The following is a 19,000-nucleotide window of genomic DNA, read 5'->3' on the forward strand; positions in this document are numbered from 1 at the left end:
GCGTAGAGCAGTGAAGCACACTTCAGACTATGGTGGTGCCCAGCAGCCTGTTTCAACAAGCTGCCATTAAAGCGTAGGAGCCCCGTATCAGGAGAAGATTCTCCAGAGGTCAGAGCCCCAAAGGGTAACATATTCTGCTACTGGAGAGGAAGCTATAATTCTTATCACTTAGGGCTTAACCATGAACGACTGAAATGACGAACTCCCTCATCTGGCGTCCAGAGCATCCCCGACAGAGCCACCCATGATTTCTGCAGCCTTGTGTCCACTGCACCTAAAATGTGCTTGGTTTGCTAGACCAGCCAGATGCCAGCTTTTCTCCCAACAAGCCCGTGCTCTTCCCCGCTTTTCTCCCTTCAAGCCCAGTAACTTCCTCTGCTATCCTTCTCCCCGTGTCCTCCTCCCACTGTCCCATTTCCCTCAGACAATTCTATCTCAAAATCCTGCCTGGCCCTAAGATGGCCTGACACTGCCCTTCTTCCCACATGTGATCTCGGCTTCCGTTGAAGCCTCTCTGGTGTCGTTCGGTTTCCTCCTTTTTCTACTTTCAGGTCACAGCCATCTGTGAGCATCCCTGCAGGTTTCATCTTGTGAGGGGTCTTCCCTGAAGAGTGCCTTCATCAAGTAGGCACGAATTGCGCTTTGATGGGTTGAATGCACGGTATATGCAACGAATTACAAATTATTAAGCCATCATTTTTTAAAAAAAGAGGGTAAATGCCGTTGACAAGTAAAAGCCATAGGTTTCGAAGCACACTGAGCACTTCCTTTCCCACACTTTCCTCCTGAGCTGTCATGAACCTACACGGATCCATCACAATCTTTCCCAGTCTTCCTATGACTGACGGCATGCATTCGCAGCCCCCAAACCAAGGTGAATATAATCAATATCTACATAAGGTCAAACTGTCCTTTTAGGATTCACTTAGGCATTCAGGAGATACTGAAGACTTGCTATGCACCAGGCCCTGGGAGTAGAGTGGTGAACAAACCAGATAAAATCTTTGCCTTCGAGGAGTTGACATTCTAATTTGGGGTGACAAAGAACACACACATTACGGTGTCCATGCAGACCAATAAGAATTTCAGGGAAGAGCGATGCATAAATAAAATTGGATACTGAGACACAGGGATGGGGTGAGACACCACTGCAGCTAAGGCGGTCAGGGGAGGTTTTCAGGAAACGCTTGGGCTGAGACAGAAACACTTAGAAGGATGAGGCCCCACAGATGGAAGGTGGGAGGGGGACCTTCAGGCAGGACAGACTGTGTAAACCTTTTGCTCAGTGATCCTTCCAATGAACTGCAGGGTTAACTTAATGGAGACCCAGCTGAGTCAGCCAAATACATCCTTTTATTTCCTCCAACTGTCCTGTGGAGGAGTTATTCATAAGATCAAAATATTCTAAGAAAGAATAAAAAAGTTCAGGGAAAAAAAGCAAGAGGACTTCTCTGATTAATCCCTCTATCTGGATAAACAGTCACAAATAATGAAACTTGTGCTATAGAATTAACAGTTTTTTACTATTGTTCTTCATTAGTCCTCAAATGCCATCTGATGATGAATCGTAGTGTATAATGAGAGACCCTCTTGCCTTTACAGGCGAGAAAGAGTCAGAATACAGTAATGAATCTGACATCAGAAAGCATCTACCCAGGGATCACACAGCACCTGCCTTGTGTTTACGTGAAAGTATTTATGGAGATATTTATGCTGAAACCACACACCTGTGACGAACACAGAAGAAGAAAACTAAACATGGGCAGTAGGTGATAAGGTGCTTGTAAAACTGAGCATAGCACCGATCATAAATTCAAGAAGTTTATACCGTGTTTTGCTAAAACATCTCTAATTTGACCACAGTACCAAAGGGCTGTCTTAAATTGTCAAGGATAAAGACCAATTTGCTTTTCTTCAGTTACCCATCATTGAAAATTTCCAACAACTTCCAAATCTCTTCAACCTTTTAATATCTGAATATTGAATAGGAATACCGAACATTGAAAACAATGATGATTCATTTAAAACTAGAGATTCCAATGTAATACTCTCCAGCAGTAGTTTTCCACAACTAACCCGCTTGACAATATTTCATCAGGTCGCGGGGCGGGAATATAATCTCAGCAGAATTTCAGGGTGCCTACATTTTCATATTTACTATTTCCTATACTACAGTAATTTGGTTCTATATAATAAATATACTAATTTTTCTGGTGAAGAATAAGAGTTACAAATTCCTAATAAACAATGGGGAGCCTAATTACTTTCCGCCACGAAGACTGACAGGACAGAAGATAACTTTTGAGCTTAGCGTAGCCACTGCTACTACTCATCAGTATATGCGATGCTGCTAACCTTTCCCACGTCACTTCTAGAACTCTCAGAGGCTCAGTCTAACTCAAACAAATTCTATTTCCTGAAGCACATTTACCTGACTGGTCCACAAATAATGAAGCCAACGGCATGGTTTTCTGATTTTTTATTAAGATGGTTGACCAAGGACTGTTGCCATCTGAGAGAGGTCTTATTCTACAAGAGAAAAATGTTTATTTTGATATAATAGAACCATATGACACACAAATTAGGTTTTGGTGGATACATGCTAACAATATTTTTAGGTAGTAAAGAGAACATATTTGGCCTCTATGTTTTTAAGAGCTAACAAAGTACAGATAAAACCTTAACATGAGACAGAGAATCTTTTTAATTGCTTAACTAAATAATAATTGATTTAGTAGGATAAACCCAACCTAGAAATTAAATTATATTCAGGTATCTCTGTATTACTCTAATTGCTTTTTAAAAGTTAGGTCTGGCCAGTGCAATATTTAAAAGGCACTGCTATTTATCACAGTACACACTGGAATGCCACCAGATGTCACACAAGTACCTTTCTTTGCAGTCAGTTCTTTCTTTCATTTGAATGGAATTTGGACCCCAGGTACAACCCTTTTTCTTGAAACTCCTTTTTACATCTTCAAATTCTTCTTGTCGACAGACCGTGTTCCTGCCCCAAGTTTTATTGCTTTCATCTGAGGTCACTAAACAGAGAGCATCAGTCATTAACCAATTAAAAAATTGTTAAGTTAAAATGAATCAAATCAGTTGTAAAACTATCTTAGTCAAAACGTGTAAACAATTGAGAAACATGAAAACAACAAAGAAATTATTTCCTTCACCCTACCATTGGCAAACTTCTATCTCTAATCATAACAGCAAGAAAAGTGAACGAAATTAAAAGATACAAATTTGAGGTAAATTAGCCATAAAGAATTGATTATTTATTTATCTATGTATTTAACATTATGCAACAGTTAGGATTTCATTTTATTTGGGGGAAAAAAGGTCAAATTGAACAGTTAACTGAAAACAAACTTAGTACTTAATTTTTTAACCAAATCAACGTTTTGAACCTAAGGAACAAAGGTATATTTTAAAATTGTAATTTAAGCCAATTTTTCATTAGTCATCACAACTGTTTGGCTTCAATTACCTTTAAAAAATCTGAACGTATGTAAGTTTCCCCACGTCTTGCCTTATTTCATCCCCTCTCGGGAGGTTTACACTCACGTCTAACACCCCCATGTTGCTGACACACGTATATGCCACCCCCCAGCCTCGCTGTGCACCAACAGTTGGCTTGGGAATCAGTGGGAGAGTGGCTGTCATTACTACACACTTAGAAAACAACCCCATCACACACCAGAGGTTCTAAAAACACAACTGAAAACATTATGACATACCCACACAGGGGGTAAAAATATCTGCTTTGGGTCTAATTGAAACTCTCACAGTGCGAGGATGCCAGATGAATTAGTATATTTATTTTTTCCACTAGGCTGAACACTCTAAAACCAAAATACTAAGTGGTATTCTGAAGGACAGATCTTCCCCGACTTATGATGGGGTTACATCCAATAACCCATCGTAAGTTAAAAATATCATAAGCTGAAAACTTGTTTGATACACCTCACCTACGAAACATCATGGCTTAGCCTTGCCCACCTTGAATGTGCTCAGAACACTTACACTAGTCTACAGTTGGGCAAAATCACCTAATGCAAAGCCTATTTTATAATAAAGTCAAATGTCTCATGTGACTTACTGAATGCTGTACTGAAAGTGAAACACAGAGTGCTTATGTGGGTACGGAGTGGTTGTGAGTGTACGGGTCGTTCACCCTTGTGATGGCGGGCTGACCGGGAGCCGTGGCGCACTGCCCAGCGTCACGAGGGAGGATGGTACCCAGTATCACTGCCCAGGAAAAGATCAAAATTCAAAATTCGAAGTATGGTTTCCACTGAATGTGAATCACTTTGCACCATCATACAGTCAAAAAACCCTAAGTTGAACCACCCTAAGTGGAGGGCTGTGTGCATTAGGTTGGTCAACACAGACCAAATTCAAGCTAAATTTCAAAAAGCAAAATATTTTTTTCCTTACAAAACAATGAAACGAATGGAAGTAACCTTGAATTCCTGATTTCGGCTTTCAAAATATCCATAAAGAGGCTACTGATATGATTAGGTCATGCAAATGTTGCAGGCAGGCGTTTCACGAAATGTCTCACGATACTATTTCACTTTCTACTCTGTGGCCTGGTCACATCACAGATTGCGTGGCATCTAAAAATCATTTATTGTGAGAACAAGAAAATGAGACTAAGGAAGATAAGACCAAATCTTGCTTTCCAAATAGTTCTGACACCTCCTAAATATCACAGGGTTAGAACCGGCTATGAATGTCTGCGTAAGTCGGATCCAAGTCCGTTAGTGACAGAAAGCCGCCCAGAAGCCCCCCGTGGGGGAGAATGCTCACGCTGTATTGCCCGGAGCCGGGGGATCACCGTGGGGCTGCTTGGTGTACTGAAGCTGCTGCTATTCAGGCTCCTCCGTTTGTCCAAGTTGGGGGAGGCCTGCACGGTTATTTTGTGCTGGAAATCTGTCAGATAGGGGAAAAAAAAAAATGAGAACTGAGAATCCATGGTTTTAGGTTATTTCTGTAGCCCCAGCTTTTGCACATGGCAATCAAAGCAGGAACTGCCAGACAGTAAGAATATGGTGTATCTCAGAGTCTGTTCCTAGTTTCTTACTTATCTTCCATTCAGGGCTCATGTCCGTAAACAATGACTCAGAGTCATGACACATTAGGCACGGGGAGAGACACATGCTCACAAGGAAATGAACTATTACTGCATATTGCAGAACTCACGGTCTTCCGGGAAGAAAGAGTTACCTTCATTCAGTCTGATAGAGTTGAAAACAAAATCGAGATGGGAGACACCCTGGGTTTACATGAATCCTGGTTCTGTCACTAACAGACTACAGACCCCAAACTAGTCACGAGCCTCTCGGCGCCGGTCCCTGCGGTTGTTGGCTAGAATAGCAGACACCTCCCAGGGTTGCCGTGGTGATTAGAACGGAAAGTGGACGTTGTGCGGGGCTCCGGACACGCTACCCCAACGTTTACTACTTAGCCTGTCACATTTCCACATGACCATCCACTCTTCATCAGCCTTCCTCAACATTCAGGTCTGTTTCTTTGGGTCTTCCTTTCCTGTTGCAGGCTCCCATGTCACAGAAACTTACATTAAGTACATTTTTATGCTTTTCCCCTGTGGACGTGGCTTTGTCGGTTTAATTTTCAGACCCAGCCAGGGTCAAGAGAAACTCCCCCTTGCCTGCAGTTGAAAGCGTTTTGTGGTCAAGGTACGTACAAATGATGGTTACTATTACCTAAGTGTAATATAGGGTAGCTGTCGTGCCAGAGATATGCCAAGAACTATGGGAATATACGGAAGAAAAGTCATATTACCAGAGGAAAGAGGAGGGTGTCTGGGAAAACCCTGTAAACTGCCAGAAAAATTATCAGAAACTTAGAAGCAGGTAAAAGAAATGACTGGATGTTCTTTCAGTGCAGTGCCGAGCTTAACCTCTGACTGATTTTCTATTGACTGGGTTATTTTTACAACTCACTAGGAGCAGAGGTTAACTTGTAGATCTTGTCTGGTGATGATGCAAACAACTGCTGTCTGGTGTAAAAGAAAATCCCGAAGGTGATGATTTATTGCCGTACTGGGTTTGTATTTAGCCTAGCAATCTAATCCTAGCATTTCTTTACTAAATTGACCATGAACACTTAGCTCCTCAAATTCTCATGTGAACCAATTTTAACGGGTTCCCTCATTAATTAATAAGTTGAATAAAATCATTGACACATGTTCATTTCACATATGCAAGACAGCTATAATTTGCCTTTTTGAAAATTAAAGAACTTTAAAGAACCACCTGGTATTTGAAATGAGGAGTCTGAATTTGGTAGGCAAGACATCTATCCAACTACTCATGCTAGAAATTTGAAACTTTTCTTGATATTGTGTTCTCCCTGACCCTCCATATCCAGTCAAACACAAAATATCTTGTAAAACTCTGTTATATAGTCTTCTTAGAGTTATAGTTGAGAAATTTATATTCTAGGTTCTGGAACCAGCAAACTCCAGATGTGAATGAATCCCAGCTTATCACTTACTAGCCATATGAATTTTGGGAAAGTAACTTAATCTCTTTTAAGTCACAGCACCTTCATTGACAAAAATGGAAAAAATAATTATTCCTATTTCATAGGACAGTTAGGAAAAATCAAATATAAATAAGTACAGAAAAGGGCTTCCCTGGTGGCGCAGTGGTTGAGAATCTGCCTGCCAATGCAGGGGACACGGGTTCGAGCCCTGGTCTGGGAGGATCCCACATGCCGCGGAGCAACTGGGCCCGTGAGCCACAATTACTGAGCCTGCGCGTCTGGAGCCTGTGCTCCGCAACAGGAGAGGCCACGATAGTGAGAGGCCCGCGCACCGCGATGAAGAGTGGCCCCCGCTCGCCGCAACTAGAGAAAGCCCTCGCACAGAAACGAAGACCCAACACAGCCATAAATAAATAAATAAATAAATTTAAAAAACTAAATAAGTAAGTACAGAAAATACTTAAGTACAGGGCTCAGGACATAATAAATGCTCAACACACACTGGTGACGCTTTCTGTTCTATTTCCGCTGCCACCATCATTTCACGCCGAGGCTGCTACAATCCCTTGATCGATCTTTCAGCATCTCTGTTTGGCCCCTCTGGTCTACCTCACAGCAGGCAGATGTCTTTTTAAAAATGCATGGCTGACTATCACTCCCCTGCTTAAAATCCCTCAAAGGCTTTTCATCATTCTTAAAGTTACAGGTCAAAATCATAACATCCTCTCCAGTCCCCTGCAAATCAGAGTCTGGGCTCCTTGTGCCACCCTAGCCTCATCGTGCCCTGCTTTCCCATCATTCGCCGTGGTCTACACCAGGGGTCAGCAAACTTTTCCTAAGAAGTGCCACACAGTAAATATTTTAGTTTCTATGAGCCATACGTTCTGATGGAGCGAGAAAGCATTCCCACAAACACATAAATGTGTGTGTTCCAATGCGACTCTATTATGGACGCTGCAGTTTACCTTTCCTGCAATGTTCATGTGTCAGAAAATCTTTTTTTCTAGTATTTAAATGTTCTTAGCTTGTGAGCTATACAAAACAGGCGGGAGGCTGGATTTGGCCCAGGAGGCAGAGTCAAGCCACACTGGTCTTTTTTCAATTCCTGGAAGAAACCAAGTTTCTTCGCAGGTGTTCCCTGCCTGTTCCCCTCGTGTTTGGTAAATTCCTACTTCGAGTCTCCATTTAAATGTTTCTTTGTGAGGAAGCTGTCTGTGATCTCCTTAGACCAGGAGACCTCTCTCTACTAATCACTGTCATATGACTTTTCCTTCCCAGTAGTTAATAATTATAGCAAAAAAATAAGCATTTGTTTAATTATTAGCTTAAGGCTGCCCCCAATACAATGTCAGCTCTCTATGTTGGGGGGAAGGAGTCAGCTGCCATCACTGTGACAACCCCCAAATGTGCACAGGGCCTTGCACAGGAAAGGTGCTTAGCAAATCTTTGCTGAATGAATGTCTTCCCTGTTTAAGATTACAAGTAACATATATGCGTTAGTATACAATATTTGTTTTTCTCTTTCTGACTTACTTCACTCTGTACGACAGACTCTAGGTCCATCCACATCTCTACAAATCTCTGCAAATGACCCAATTTCGTTCCTTTTTATGGCTGAGTAATATTCCACTGTATATACATGTGCCACATCTTCTTTATCCATTCCTCTGTTGAGAGACGCTTAGGTTGTTTCCATGTCCTAGCTATTGTAGATAGTGCTGCTATGAACATTGGGGTGCATGTGTCTTTTTGAATTACGGTTTTCTCTGGGTATATGCCCATATATGTGGAATCTAAAAAAATGGTATAGATGATCTTATTTGCAAAGCAGAAATAGAGACACAGGCATAGTAAACAAATGTATGGATACCAAGGGAGGGGTGGTGGGATGAATTGAGAGATGGGGATTGACATATATACACTATTGATACTATGTATAAAATAGATAACTAATGAGAACCTACTGTATAGCACAGGGAACTCTATTCAATGCTCTGTGGTGACCTAAATGGAAGGAAATCCAAAAGAGGAGATATATGTATACGTATAGCTGATTCACTTTGCTGTACAGTAGAAACTAACACAACATTGTAAAGCAACTATACTCCAATTAAAAAAAAAGATTACAAGTAACACAGGGGCAGAGATCATGTTGTGAAGACAAAGCAAATGGAAATGACGTGCCAGATGGGAGGCTTTGTCCATCTACCATCTACGTGAGCAAGAAAGACTTGACCGGGCAGAGCGGTTAAGGAAAGGAAGGAATGGATGCAAGAAAGCAGTTCATCAGGGCAGACGACTAACTGAACTGGGGGGAGGGGACGTAGGTAGGAAAAGAAAGAAATATTCTTATCCAAAGATATGAAACAATTTAGACTGAAGTGCGTTATAAAGGTTCAACTGGCCCTGTGGCTTGTCCGCACACTGTGGATGAGCCTCCAGCCCAGAGAAGAAGGCAGGCTGCTCTTGCAGGCCTCAGGACCCGAACACAGAATCAGGCCGCGGCATCTGAATGGCAAACCATGGGGAACAAATGATGGGAGAAGAGATGCCAGGCACAGGTCAGGGAAACAGCACGGAAGGTTTTAAGGCCAAGGGCGAGTTACAAAGGCACAAGACTGGACTTCAACAATCCCTAAGATTTGGAGTGTTTCTGGTCTTCTGAAAAAATCTAAATACTTTCACTCAGGGGGAAAAAAGGCGCTCTGTGCTTTAAACATAAATAAAATATTCTTTATGATAAACATCCTTGTCCCTGTGAAAGGGGGAAAGGTTGATTCTGTCCCAGTTACACATTTAGGAAAACTTAGGCTGAACTGTTAAGGGGCCCTGGTCAATGTCCAGTTTTTCTCTGGACTGCTTGCTAGATGTGTTCTCAAGGTATCTGCTCATGGCAGGTTATCATGTGGGCCACAGGCTTTTGAGTGAACCTGTACTTGTAGTTCCCCTGGCAATATTTATGTTTCATTAAGGCCACTGACGCGGCTCAGTGGGAATCATCATTTTTACAGTAGAAGTTGCAGTATTCTTTGAAGAGTCCTGGTGGAGCTTTTGCCTTCTCTCCCTATGGGTGTACACACACTCACTCACACTCACGCATGCCAGGCAGACTCTGGCACTTCTGAAATGGCTGAAGTGAGAATACCACGGCTTTAGAGACACGCCGACTTCTGAAAGCTTCAAAACCTCTTTGACCTGTTTTATATGTTCTAAAAACACAACTTTTGTTCACAATAAACATAATACAGTGGGAGTGATACAAAGTGGTAACAATATAAAAATATCTGCCATGATCGTTCTTGTTCGTTCTACAAATTCCAAGAATGCACAAATATAATTTACAAACTCTTAGATTATTCTGTCTCATTTTATAAGCATTTATCTTCCTTATTTGGTAGCTATGCAGGATTGCCAGCAGGAATAATTACATTTGAGTTTTCTGGCAGTAAGTCACCATAGTTATAAATAGCCATACGATTCAAAGCTACCATCAGAGATTCTGAACATTACAATAACTAGATAATTATTAGATAATTATTATTATCTAGTTATTGTAATGTTATATAGTTATATATTATCTAGTTATATAGTTATATATTATATATATAATGTTATATAGTTATATATTATCTAGTTATATATTATTATATTATATATTATTATTTTCAGAATCAGTGATTCTGAAAATTACAATAACTAGATAATTATTCACATTTAATAACAAATTTTTGAAAGATCCACAGGCATAAATATTAAGAACCAGTTTGTAGGAGTCTCAAATATGTTTCTGAGAAATTCTTTAAGCTAGTTACACATGGAAAAAATCCTGCAAAAGGGGTTCAAGTAATTTGGTGTGCTGAAAGGAAAGTATCACCACCCTTCAATCTATCACCTATCAGCCGTTTCTTCCTTAAAAATGTACCATTAAATAGTACTAAAATCTGGTACCTCAAAGAATTTTCTAACAGATGATAATATCAGAATCAGCTAACTCCCATGAACTTAAGGTACAAATAATTGCTTTCTCTACTGAGCAAGATTCCTGAAGGAGAAAAATAATAATTTTTACAGTTATCATTCTTTTCTTTGGATCTTTGGATGTGTGTCCTACTTTGGGATGTTGGGCAAGTAAGCCCTGGGTGTGTATGTGTGTGTATGTGTGTGTGTGGAGAGGGGCGTGTAGAGCTGGGGGATTCGAATGAGAAAAATAGTTTCCCTGATGGTACCAGTGCCACAACAATGCAGTACCATCTTGTGGGCAGAAGAGGTAACTGCCACCCTAAATTACAGAAGCTGCAGTTCATTCCTTCAAAATGGGTAAGGACTAGTAGATTTTATGGGTTATGTTTTAACTGGAATCTTTTATTAAGCGGCACAAGGTAAAGTAATGTGTAACTAAAAGGACCCCTCTATTCTCAGAAATAGCAAAGGCAAATAGTACAATCCAGGAATAATATAAATCTAGCAAAAATAGTCAAATATATTCAATTTGCGCTGAATAAATGCAAGGTATTAGCCAAGCAACATTTGAGAAGAACCTCGGGAATCCTGAGATATTTTATTTAATCACTCTCCCATGAAGATTAAAGAATCACTGGAATGATTTCATTGTTTCCCCCAAGTTTATTTTGCATCAGTTTCTAATTAGCTCCCCCATCTAAAGTTTTACAAGGAAATCAATAAATATTAATTATGGTAACACAGTCACAATGCAGATAGAAGAATGCTGATACAGCTCAGGACTGGAGAAAAAAACTCACACTGAGTGCCTCTCTGAATTTTTCTATCGTCTATATTGAAAGCAGAAGCCTCGTCATAAAGAAAATATTTTAAATTATGTCTGACATATCAGAGAGCCCAGTGAATGGTCCTTCAAGCTACACTTTGGCTAAAAGCAAATATTAGAAAAGAACCTGGAAAAGTACCTTTTTCGTTCCCAGAGAGGGCGAAGGTAAAATGAATTAAGGACCCATTGCCTCTCCTCACTTCATCAAAACACATAATCAATAATGTATACTGTGTACTCCTGACTACCCCATTCCAGCAATCTTCTGATCAATTGAGGACTTCTGCCATAACCTAAAAGATCACGGTATGCTGCAAGGCTTCTAGGATTTTGCAGTAAGTATTTTTACAAGACAATTTATACATACTTTATATAAAACAAAACTGTTGTTACTGTTATTTAAATCAAATTTCCACACCATTACCAAACATCTCAGGAAAACACTAGAATCCATGAGGAACACTCTAAGATGTAATACCTATAGAGAGAGACACAGAGAGAGGTAGAAACAGATATATAGACCTTACTGCACATTCTATACAGGTGCAGCCAGCTCTTAGTTCTGTCACCGTCCTTCCCTGTTAGAAAGAACTGCAAAACACAGGCGGACATCTGGTGTCCCCTTAAGCAAAGTATAACACATAACATCAAAGAACCTAATTTCGTGAACTAACATATGTTTGCTCTTTTGTAGTCTGTTTAGTTTCTCCTAACACGTATTCCTTCTATGTTATTGTCACAATGGTTTAAAAATATTTTTAAAAGCTTCCCTAGAATTACTGGTTTGTTCTCATACCTCAACGATTTTGAACCCTCAGATGAAAGTGGGCGTGTAACCGAGGCACTAGATACACTTTGCTGAGGGTGTGAATAGCAACCTTAGTGCCCCAGATCACAGCCCCCCGATCCTCGTGGAAGCAATAACTTAGTGACAAAAGCTAAGTATGTTCAAATTTTAAAAGGTAATTGTAGCCAAACAGTTGTGATGACTAATGTAAAGTTGGCTTAAATTACAATTTTAAAATATACCTCTGTTCTTTAGGTTTAAAACTTTGATCTGGTTAAAAAATTAGGTACTAAGATTGTTTTAAGTTAAATGTTCAATTTGACTTTTTTTCCCCCAAATAAAATGAAATCCTAACTGTTGTATAATGTTAAATACATAGATAAATAATCAGCTCTTTGCTGCTAATTGACCTTGCATTTGTACCTTTTAATTTATTCCACTTTTCTTGCTATTACGATTAGAGACAAGAAGTTTGCCATGGGTAGGGTGAAAGAAATCACTTCTTCATTGTTTTCCTGTTTCTTAACGGTTTACACGTTTTGCGTAAGATAGTTCTGTGCTGGATTTTCACCATGCCGAGTGATGCTGGTTCAGTGCAATCAGCTAAAGAGGAATTAATTCTGCTTTGATTTCCAAAGGAGTACATCAGTGTCTCCACTAACAGGAGAGGATGCTTGGGGTGGGATTCGCAGCACCCAGTGGCCTGCGGTGCACCCCCTCCCTAGGCCGTTTCACCCGTGAAGACTCATTAGGTCATTACTACGACCACGAACTGAAGCAAGAGATGAAGACCTCATTCGTTCGATGCTTTAAAATCTCACTCGCCCAGTTCTGATGAAACAAAGGAGCGGGCGGGAGGCATGACCACCCGAGTCTTAGGGAACGTGGGGACAAGGTCGTACCTGAAGGTAAGCTGATCCGACGCCCGTCTTTGAGCTTCAGGCGGCTCCTCTTAAACTTGCCCTTCCTCTTCTTGACGTTGGGCCGCTCCTGGCTCAGCTGGAAGATGAGGATGTTGAGCTCGCGCTCCAGCACGTCGATCTCCCGCGCCGCCAGCTGCTGTTCCCGCCGCCTGAGCAGCTCCTCCTGCGACTTCTGCTGCAGGGCGGCCCGCGTCAGCTCCTCCTCCCGGGACCGCAGCTCCTGCCGCAGGGGACAGCGCCACCGTCACCTGGGGCTGCCGCGTCCCGCGCGCGCCGCTGCCCCGCCCGCCCGCTGCAGGTCCCCCGGACAGCGCCCCCTGCAGCCAGGACGCGCCCGCCGGAACCCGGCACATCCGGGACTCTCACACTCACACAAGGCTCCCTCCGGCCCCTCTAGGGTTTTTTTTGTTTCATGGTTTGGGTTTTTTTTTTTTAGGGGGGCGGGGGGGGGCAGATTGTCTCATTTAATTGATGGCTCCTGTTTTATTAGGGGCCATGAGCATCATGAAGTGGCAGGTTTTGGGCCTTACCATGTGGTTTCTCAGATTTGCCCTTCTTCAGGGAAGGTTCTTTATGAAACTTTTATCCACCTTTTTCCAAGCCCAACTCCAAACAAGGCAGATAAGCATCCCCCGAGGCTGAGGCACAGCGGGCTCATGCTGTGACACGGGCAGGCTGCACCTCATCCACAGGGACGCACACAGGACACCTGGCCACAGCGTCAGGTGTGAAGAGCGTCAAGCAGTGGGCCCCAGGTCCCATATGTCTGTGGCCCTTCTGGTTTTATGGCCCGAAAAGAGTCATCACACTTTGTTATCGTCTCTGGCCTGTACAATCACCTGACACATAAGATGTACATCAACACACAGCGACCAAGTACCGATGTGAAAGTCCCATTTAAAATGAAAGCCAAGGGCTTCCCTGGTGGCGCAGTGGTTGATAATCTGCCTGCCAATGCAGGGGACACGGGTTCGAGCCCTGGTCTGGGAAGATCCCACATGCCGCAGAGCAACTGGGCCCGTGAGCCACAATTACTGAGCCTGCGCATCTGGAGCCTGTGCTCCGCAGCAAGAGAGGCCGCGACAGTGAGAGGCCCGCGCACCGCGATGAAGAGTGGCCCCCGCTCGCCGCAACTAGAGAAAGCCCTCGCACAGAAACGAAGACCCAACACAGCCAAAAATAAATTTAAAAAAATAAATTAACAAAAAAATAAAAATGAAATAAAATGAAAGCCAAAAGGGAAAGCTTGACTAATTAAAGGATAGTTCTTCTTGTCACCAAAGACTGTGGCGGTTCCGATGTCTTTCCTTAGGGTATTTAAGAATTTGCTTAGGGAATTAACACACCGTGGTGGAGAGGTTAAGGGGAAAAACAAAGCGAATGTGGCAGGGGTCAGGTGAAGGCCCATCAGAAATGAACACGCAACATCGCTAAAATGATAAGCCGCTGGAAAATACAGTCAGTACACAGAGAACTTATCAGGATCCCACGGATGGATGGAAACTGTCACTTTATACACACATATCATGAATTAGCTAACAAAAGTCCCTCTGTCGTGATACTGACTGATTAAAATGTAACTTCCTCTCGGTTTTGGTTTTAGAATGATTGAACTTGTAAGAAATAGAAAATCTATGAAGAATACTTTTATTCCTATTAGAGAAAATTTATTCAGTAGTAAAACTGAGAACTCTATTGTTCTTAATCTACATCCGCATTCTTATTCCATTTCTGTAAAGTGTTCCGTCCTTTACCGGAGACATAAATATTCCTTTCTGTGCTGAACTGCTTTCTCTTCCAGACTAGCCTGCCATAAATCAAGCACTCCCATAGAAAGCAAGGCATCTGCAAACTTTTGGTTTCACTGCTCCAGACAAACTTGATCTTAGGATATCCTAATGCCAAAAACTTTGTGAGAAACTCCGCCCTCGCAGGTGGAGATTTGGGCTGTGAGCTTTGAGAGCTATGAGTATGGTGTGAACATGTCACACTTCATACAAGCAGGCCGCTTTCCAGAGGCCACCTCAGAAGTACTGATGTGTGAAGAAACAGTGCAAGACAGAGGCTCATGGAAGGAACGAGAGCTGGGCCATGGGACTGGAGTCATAAAGGAAAATAAACACGGAGGGCCATCCTCCCACAGACAAATATGATAATATCAGGAAGAAAAGGAGAGCCCTAAAAATAAAGGTTCTTTATTCAGATCAAACCAATTCTGAACTTACGGTAATTCTACCAAAGTGGACCGAAATTCACCTCTGAAACATTCTTTATTTTTTCTAAACAAACTTCATAAACAAAATGGCAGGAGAAATGATTTTCTTAAGACCAACTGATATTCAAATTACTTCTGCTAATAAATATCAGCTGACTTTTATAGAGGAGAACAGTATTTCTTCATTACATTGTGCCAGATATAAATGACTATTTATTACTTGAAAAGAAAAAAAAGGAAAATGTTACCTGTTAAAAAAAATTCTGGAATCCAATATTTAACTGGTGGCTTTCTTCAACCAGTTTGTCCAAATTGGAGATTTTACTGTAGTGTATTTGGGGACAGAGGCTCATTTCCAGTCAGCTTCTAATTTCTAACTCATTACCGTCTGCCCTTTTGTTAAGATATTACTTTTCAGTCGTGTAGATAACAATCCAATTAGCTATTGTGAAATGAAATGGCATGAGGAAGAGATAAAGGTAGTAAATTCACTTAGGTTTTTTGTGTTACTGCTACAGCAATTGCATAAGAAACCATTTTAAATTCCAGGTCCCAAACCAAAATGTGAATCCCCTTGCAATGACTTTATAAATTAAAAAAAAAAAAAAAAAAAAAAAAATCACTTGCCTAAGACTTCATAAGAGAAAAAAATACCATCAGAGAGAAAGCAGCCAAAGTACTCTTCCTTCTGAATGAATTTTAAAACATTCAAAAGTGTGTAAAAAAAAAAAAAAAAAAAAGTCTGGGGTATCAGAAGCCCTTCGGATACTTTGAAATTATGAAGCACACAAAAACATTCTTTTGGTCGCTGAGATCACTCCTCAAGTACTACGTGTTTAATTGCTCGGCACAGGATATTTAATAATGGAAAATCCAAATTCCTGGCAGTAGGTGTTAATCATTAACAGTGACAGGCCTTCATACAGTGGTTCAAAGACAGGTGCACGCGCCCAATGCACAGAGACAGACACACAGAGATAAGAAGCCAGGAATCTGGGGAGGAACCGGTATCTATGGCGGCTACAGTTTACTGAATAACATAGAGCACGGCCAAGTCACTGACCATTAATTCCAAGTCTGACGCCTCCTACCTTAAGCAATCAGTGAACAAGAAAGGGAGATAGAGCACGTCTACTGTGCTTTTGACTCCATCAAAAAAGATGCAATTAGAAACCTTGGGGGGGGAAAAAAAGGACTATATATTCTTTCATTGTAAATCAAAGGCTCACAGGATACCATAAATGCTGTACTTCAAAAAGCACTGCACAGAAATCACGTAAAAAGAAAAGATACCACTAGAGCGAAAGTGAATCCAAAGAACAACAAAGAAACTACTTCTAAGACTTCAAAATGGAGAAAGAGGAGACATCCATTCTTGAAGCATGCTTTTTTTGATTTTTACACCACATATGATAAGAATTAACTCACTGAATGTGCCTCTATCCTACAGTTTCATAAATAATTATCAAGAATTAAAAATAAGAGTTTAAAATAATAATAGTTATTAATAACATTGCTTCCACACTTAAAATTCTGTGATTTCAAGTTTTATCCTTCCTCCAAGTCCTCTCCCACTCCCAAATGTTTTTACTTCTGTTATTAAACATCTAATTTTAGAATTCCTGAAAACCATTTGGGGAGGTGTATCAAAACAAAACAAAACAAAAACCAGACTCTTTCCTCTGTCATTTTAAGTCAACGAAATGTATTAAAGTATCTAAAAAACATATGAATAATATCACTGATAGTAATCCTTCAAAGAACTTCAGGATTTAAAAAGTAACGGGCTCAGTCCTTTTCCAGTATGACTACGGCTCAGAGCCCCGTTTCCCAAACGCCCGGGGCCGGGGATGGGGAGGGCGGTGCTGCCGGGAGGCTGCCCGGCTTCCAGCAAAGCCACCGCTTCCTCTGCTGTCAGGCTAGGACTGTTAGTGCCTGTGAAGCGGCACGCAGGCTCTGAGCCCCGGGGGGGCCTCACTCGTGCAAGCCCACACCACCCCGAGGCACCGAGACAGCATCTCTGTGACACGTCACGGTGGGAGGCGCTGGCAGAACGGTCTTGGTCAGCAAGTGGCAGAGCCCCAAGCCCAACGAGACGGCCTGGCTGGAGCCCTCGGTCTGAACCACTTCTCTAGACTGCTGGAGAGTCCGGCATTCCGCTGAAGACGTGATATAACGGGGGGGCAGGGCCGGCCACAGGTTTGTAGACGCCCATACAGTCACCCCTGCGGTCTGCCTGAATTCCTGGAGGGCAGGGAGCAGAACAGCCGAAGCAGAGTCCACTGCGCTGTGGACCACCGGCTCAGCTCCGAGTGCTGGCAAGTTGTTGACTCAGAGACCAGATAGATCTTCATCCCTGGAGCATTCAGCCGGGAGGTCCTCCTACTTCTGGTTGTTCTGAAAACCACCTGAAACGCAGTTCCTCCCTCCCCTGCCGGAAGGTCCTGCCAGCACCGAGGACAGCCCTGCGCTCCCCGCCCCTTTCTGTGTTCACTTCTCTTCTCTGTCGGCTCAGATGTGCAGTCTCCTCCCCTGCCTTCCTGGCCGGCCGTCCACCTGGGGAAGCTCTTTAAAACATGGTGCCTATAATCAAACGGGATGCTCAGGATATGACCTGAACAGACTCAAACGGGACTGACTATTGCTTATTATCTGAGCTCTATGTACTTATCAATGGGGTCAGGGTCTAAGGTTGCATTTGCCAGTTTTGAATTTTTAAACCCACAAAATACTGAAAAAACTAAGGAAGAGAGTGAATTACCTATAAGTCTGCTATTTGAAAAATATGGCTTACCAAAAAGAAAAGAAAGAAAAAAAGGATTTTAGCAGCTCACAGATTTCTCTCTAACCTTTATTTTTAATTAGTTAAAATTATGAAATATTTAAAATATACTACGATTAGAGAGAATAGCAAATACCCATGCACTTACTAGCAATATCTAACAGATGCGAAATTTTTACCATATCTGCTTCGGGTCTGTTAAAGTCCTAGGCGCATCATATCTAATCCTATCCCCTCCCTCTTCAGAGCCGCTGTCCTTAAGTTGGTTTGTATGCTTCCCCTGTCTATACTTTCAGTCTTTTTGTACATTTGAATAGTATTGGTTTTCTTTTAAGTACTTGATCCATCACTACCATTTTCTTTTTTTTTAAATTAATTAACTTATTTATTTATTTATTTTGGCTGCGTTGGGTCTTCGTTGCTGCACGCGGACTTTCTCTAGATGCGGCGAGCGGGGGCTACTCTTCGTTGTGGTGCGCGGGCTTCTCATTGCCGTGGCTTCTCTTGTTGCGGAGCACGGGCTCTGGGCGCACAGGCTTCAGTAGTTGCGGCACGTGGGCTTCAGCAGTTGTGGCTCGCGGGCTCTAGAGCGCAGGCTCAGCAGTCGTGGAGCACAGGCTTAGTTGCTCCGCGGAATGTGGGATCTTCCCAGACCAGGGCTCGGACCCGTGTCCCCTGCGTTGGCAGGCGGATTCTTAACCACTGCGCCACCAGGGAAGTCCCTGAATAGTACTGTTTTATGTGGTTTTATAAATTTACACAATGTGATTATCCTTCTGCAACTGCTTTTTCTGCCCAGTATTATGCCTGAGACTTACTCATGTTGAAACATACAGCTGGAGTTTATTCATCTTAAGTACTGTACAGATTTCCACTATATGAATATACAATAGTTTAGGCACCTATTCCCCTATTAATGGATATTGGGGTTGTTTCCAGTTTTTCACTATTACAAACAATACTTAAGAGTGAATAACCTTAATTTCCT

The 19,000-nt window shown here is 42.0% G+C and overlaps 1 protein-coding gene across 6 annotated transcripts in view; it reads right to left on the reverse strand.

The window, feature by feature from the left end:
* Positions 1 to 19,000, reverse strand: part of MAP3K21 (mitogen-activated protein kinase kinase kinase 21) — a 69,744-nt gene that overhangs the window by 24,397 nt on the left and 26,347 nt on the right. For 5 of the 6 annotated variants that reach the window (XM_061182419.1, XM_061182415.1, XM_061182406.1 and 2 more), the window contains exons 5-8: positions 12,995 to 13,235; positions 4,819 to 4,941; positions 2,891 to 3,041; positions 2,432 to 2,529 (exon numbers count right to left, since the gene is read on the reverse strand). In XM_061182419.1, coding sequence (XP_061038402.1) covers positions 2,432 to 2,529; positions 2,891 to 3,041; positions 4,819 to 4,941; positions 12,995 to 13,235 — 613 coding nt within the window. The remainder of the gene's footprint in view (positions 1 to 2,431; positions 2,530 to 2,890; positions 3,042 to 4,818; positions 4,942 to 12,994; positions 13,236 to 19,000) is intronic. The other variant, XM_061182396.1, reaches the window with a different exon arrangement.

This window comes from Eubalaena glacialis, chromosome 1 (assembly GCF_028564815.1).
Source record: "Eubalaena glacialis isolate mEubGla1 chromosome 1, mEubGla1.1.hap2.+ XY, whole genome shotgun sequence".
NCBI lineage: Eukaryota > Metazoa > Chordata > Mammalia > Artiodactyla > Balaenidae > Eubalaena > Eubalaena glacialis.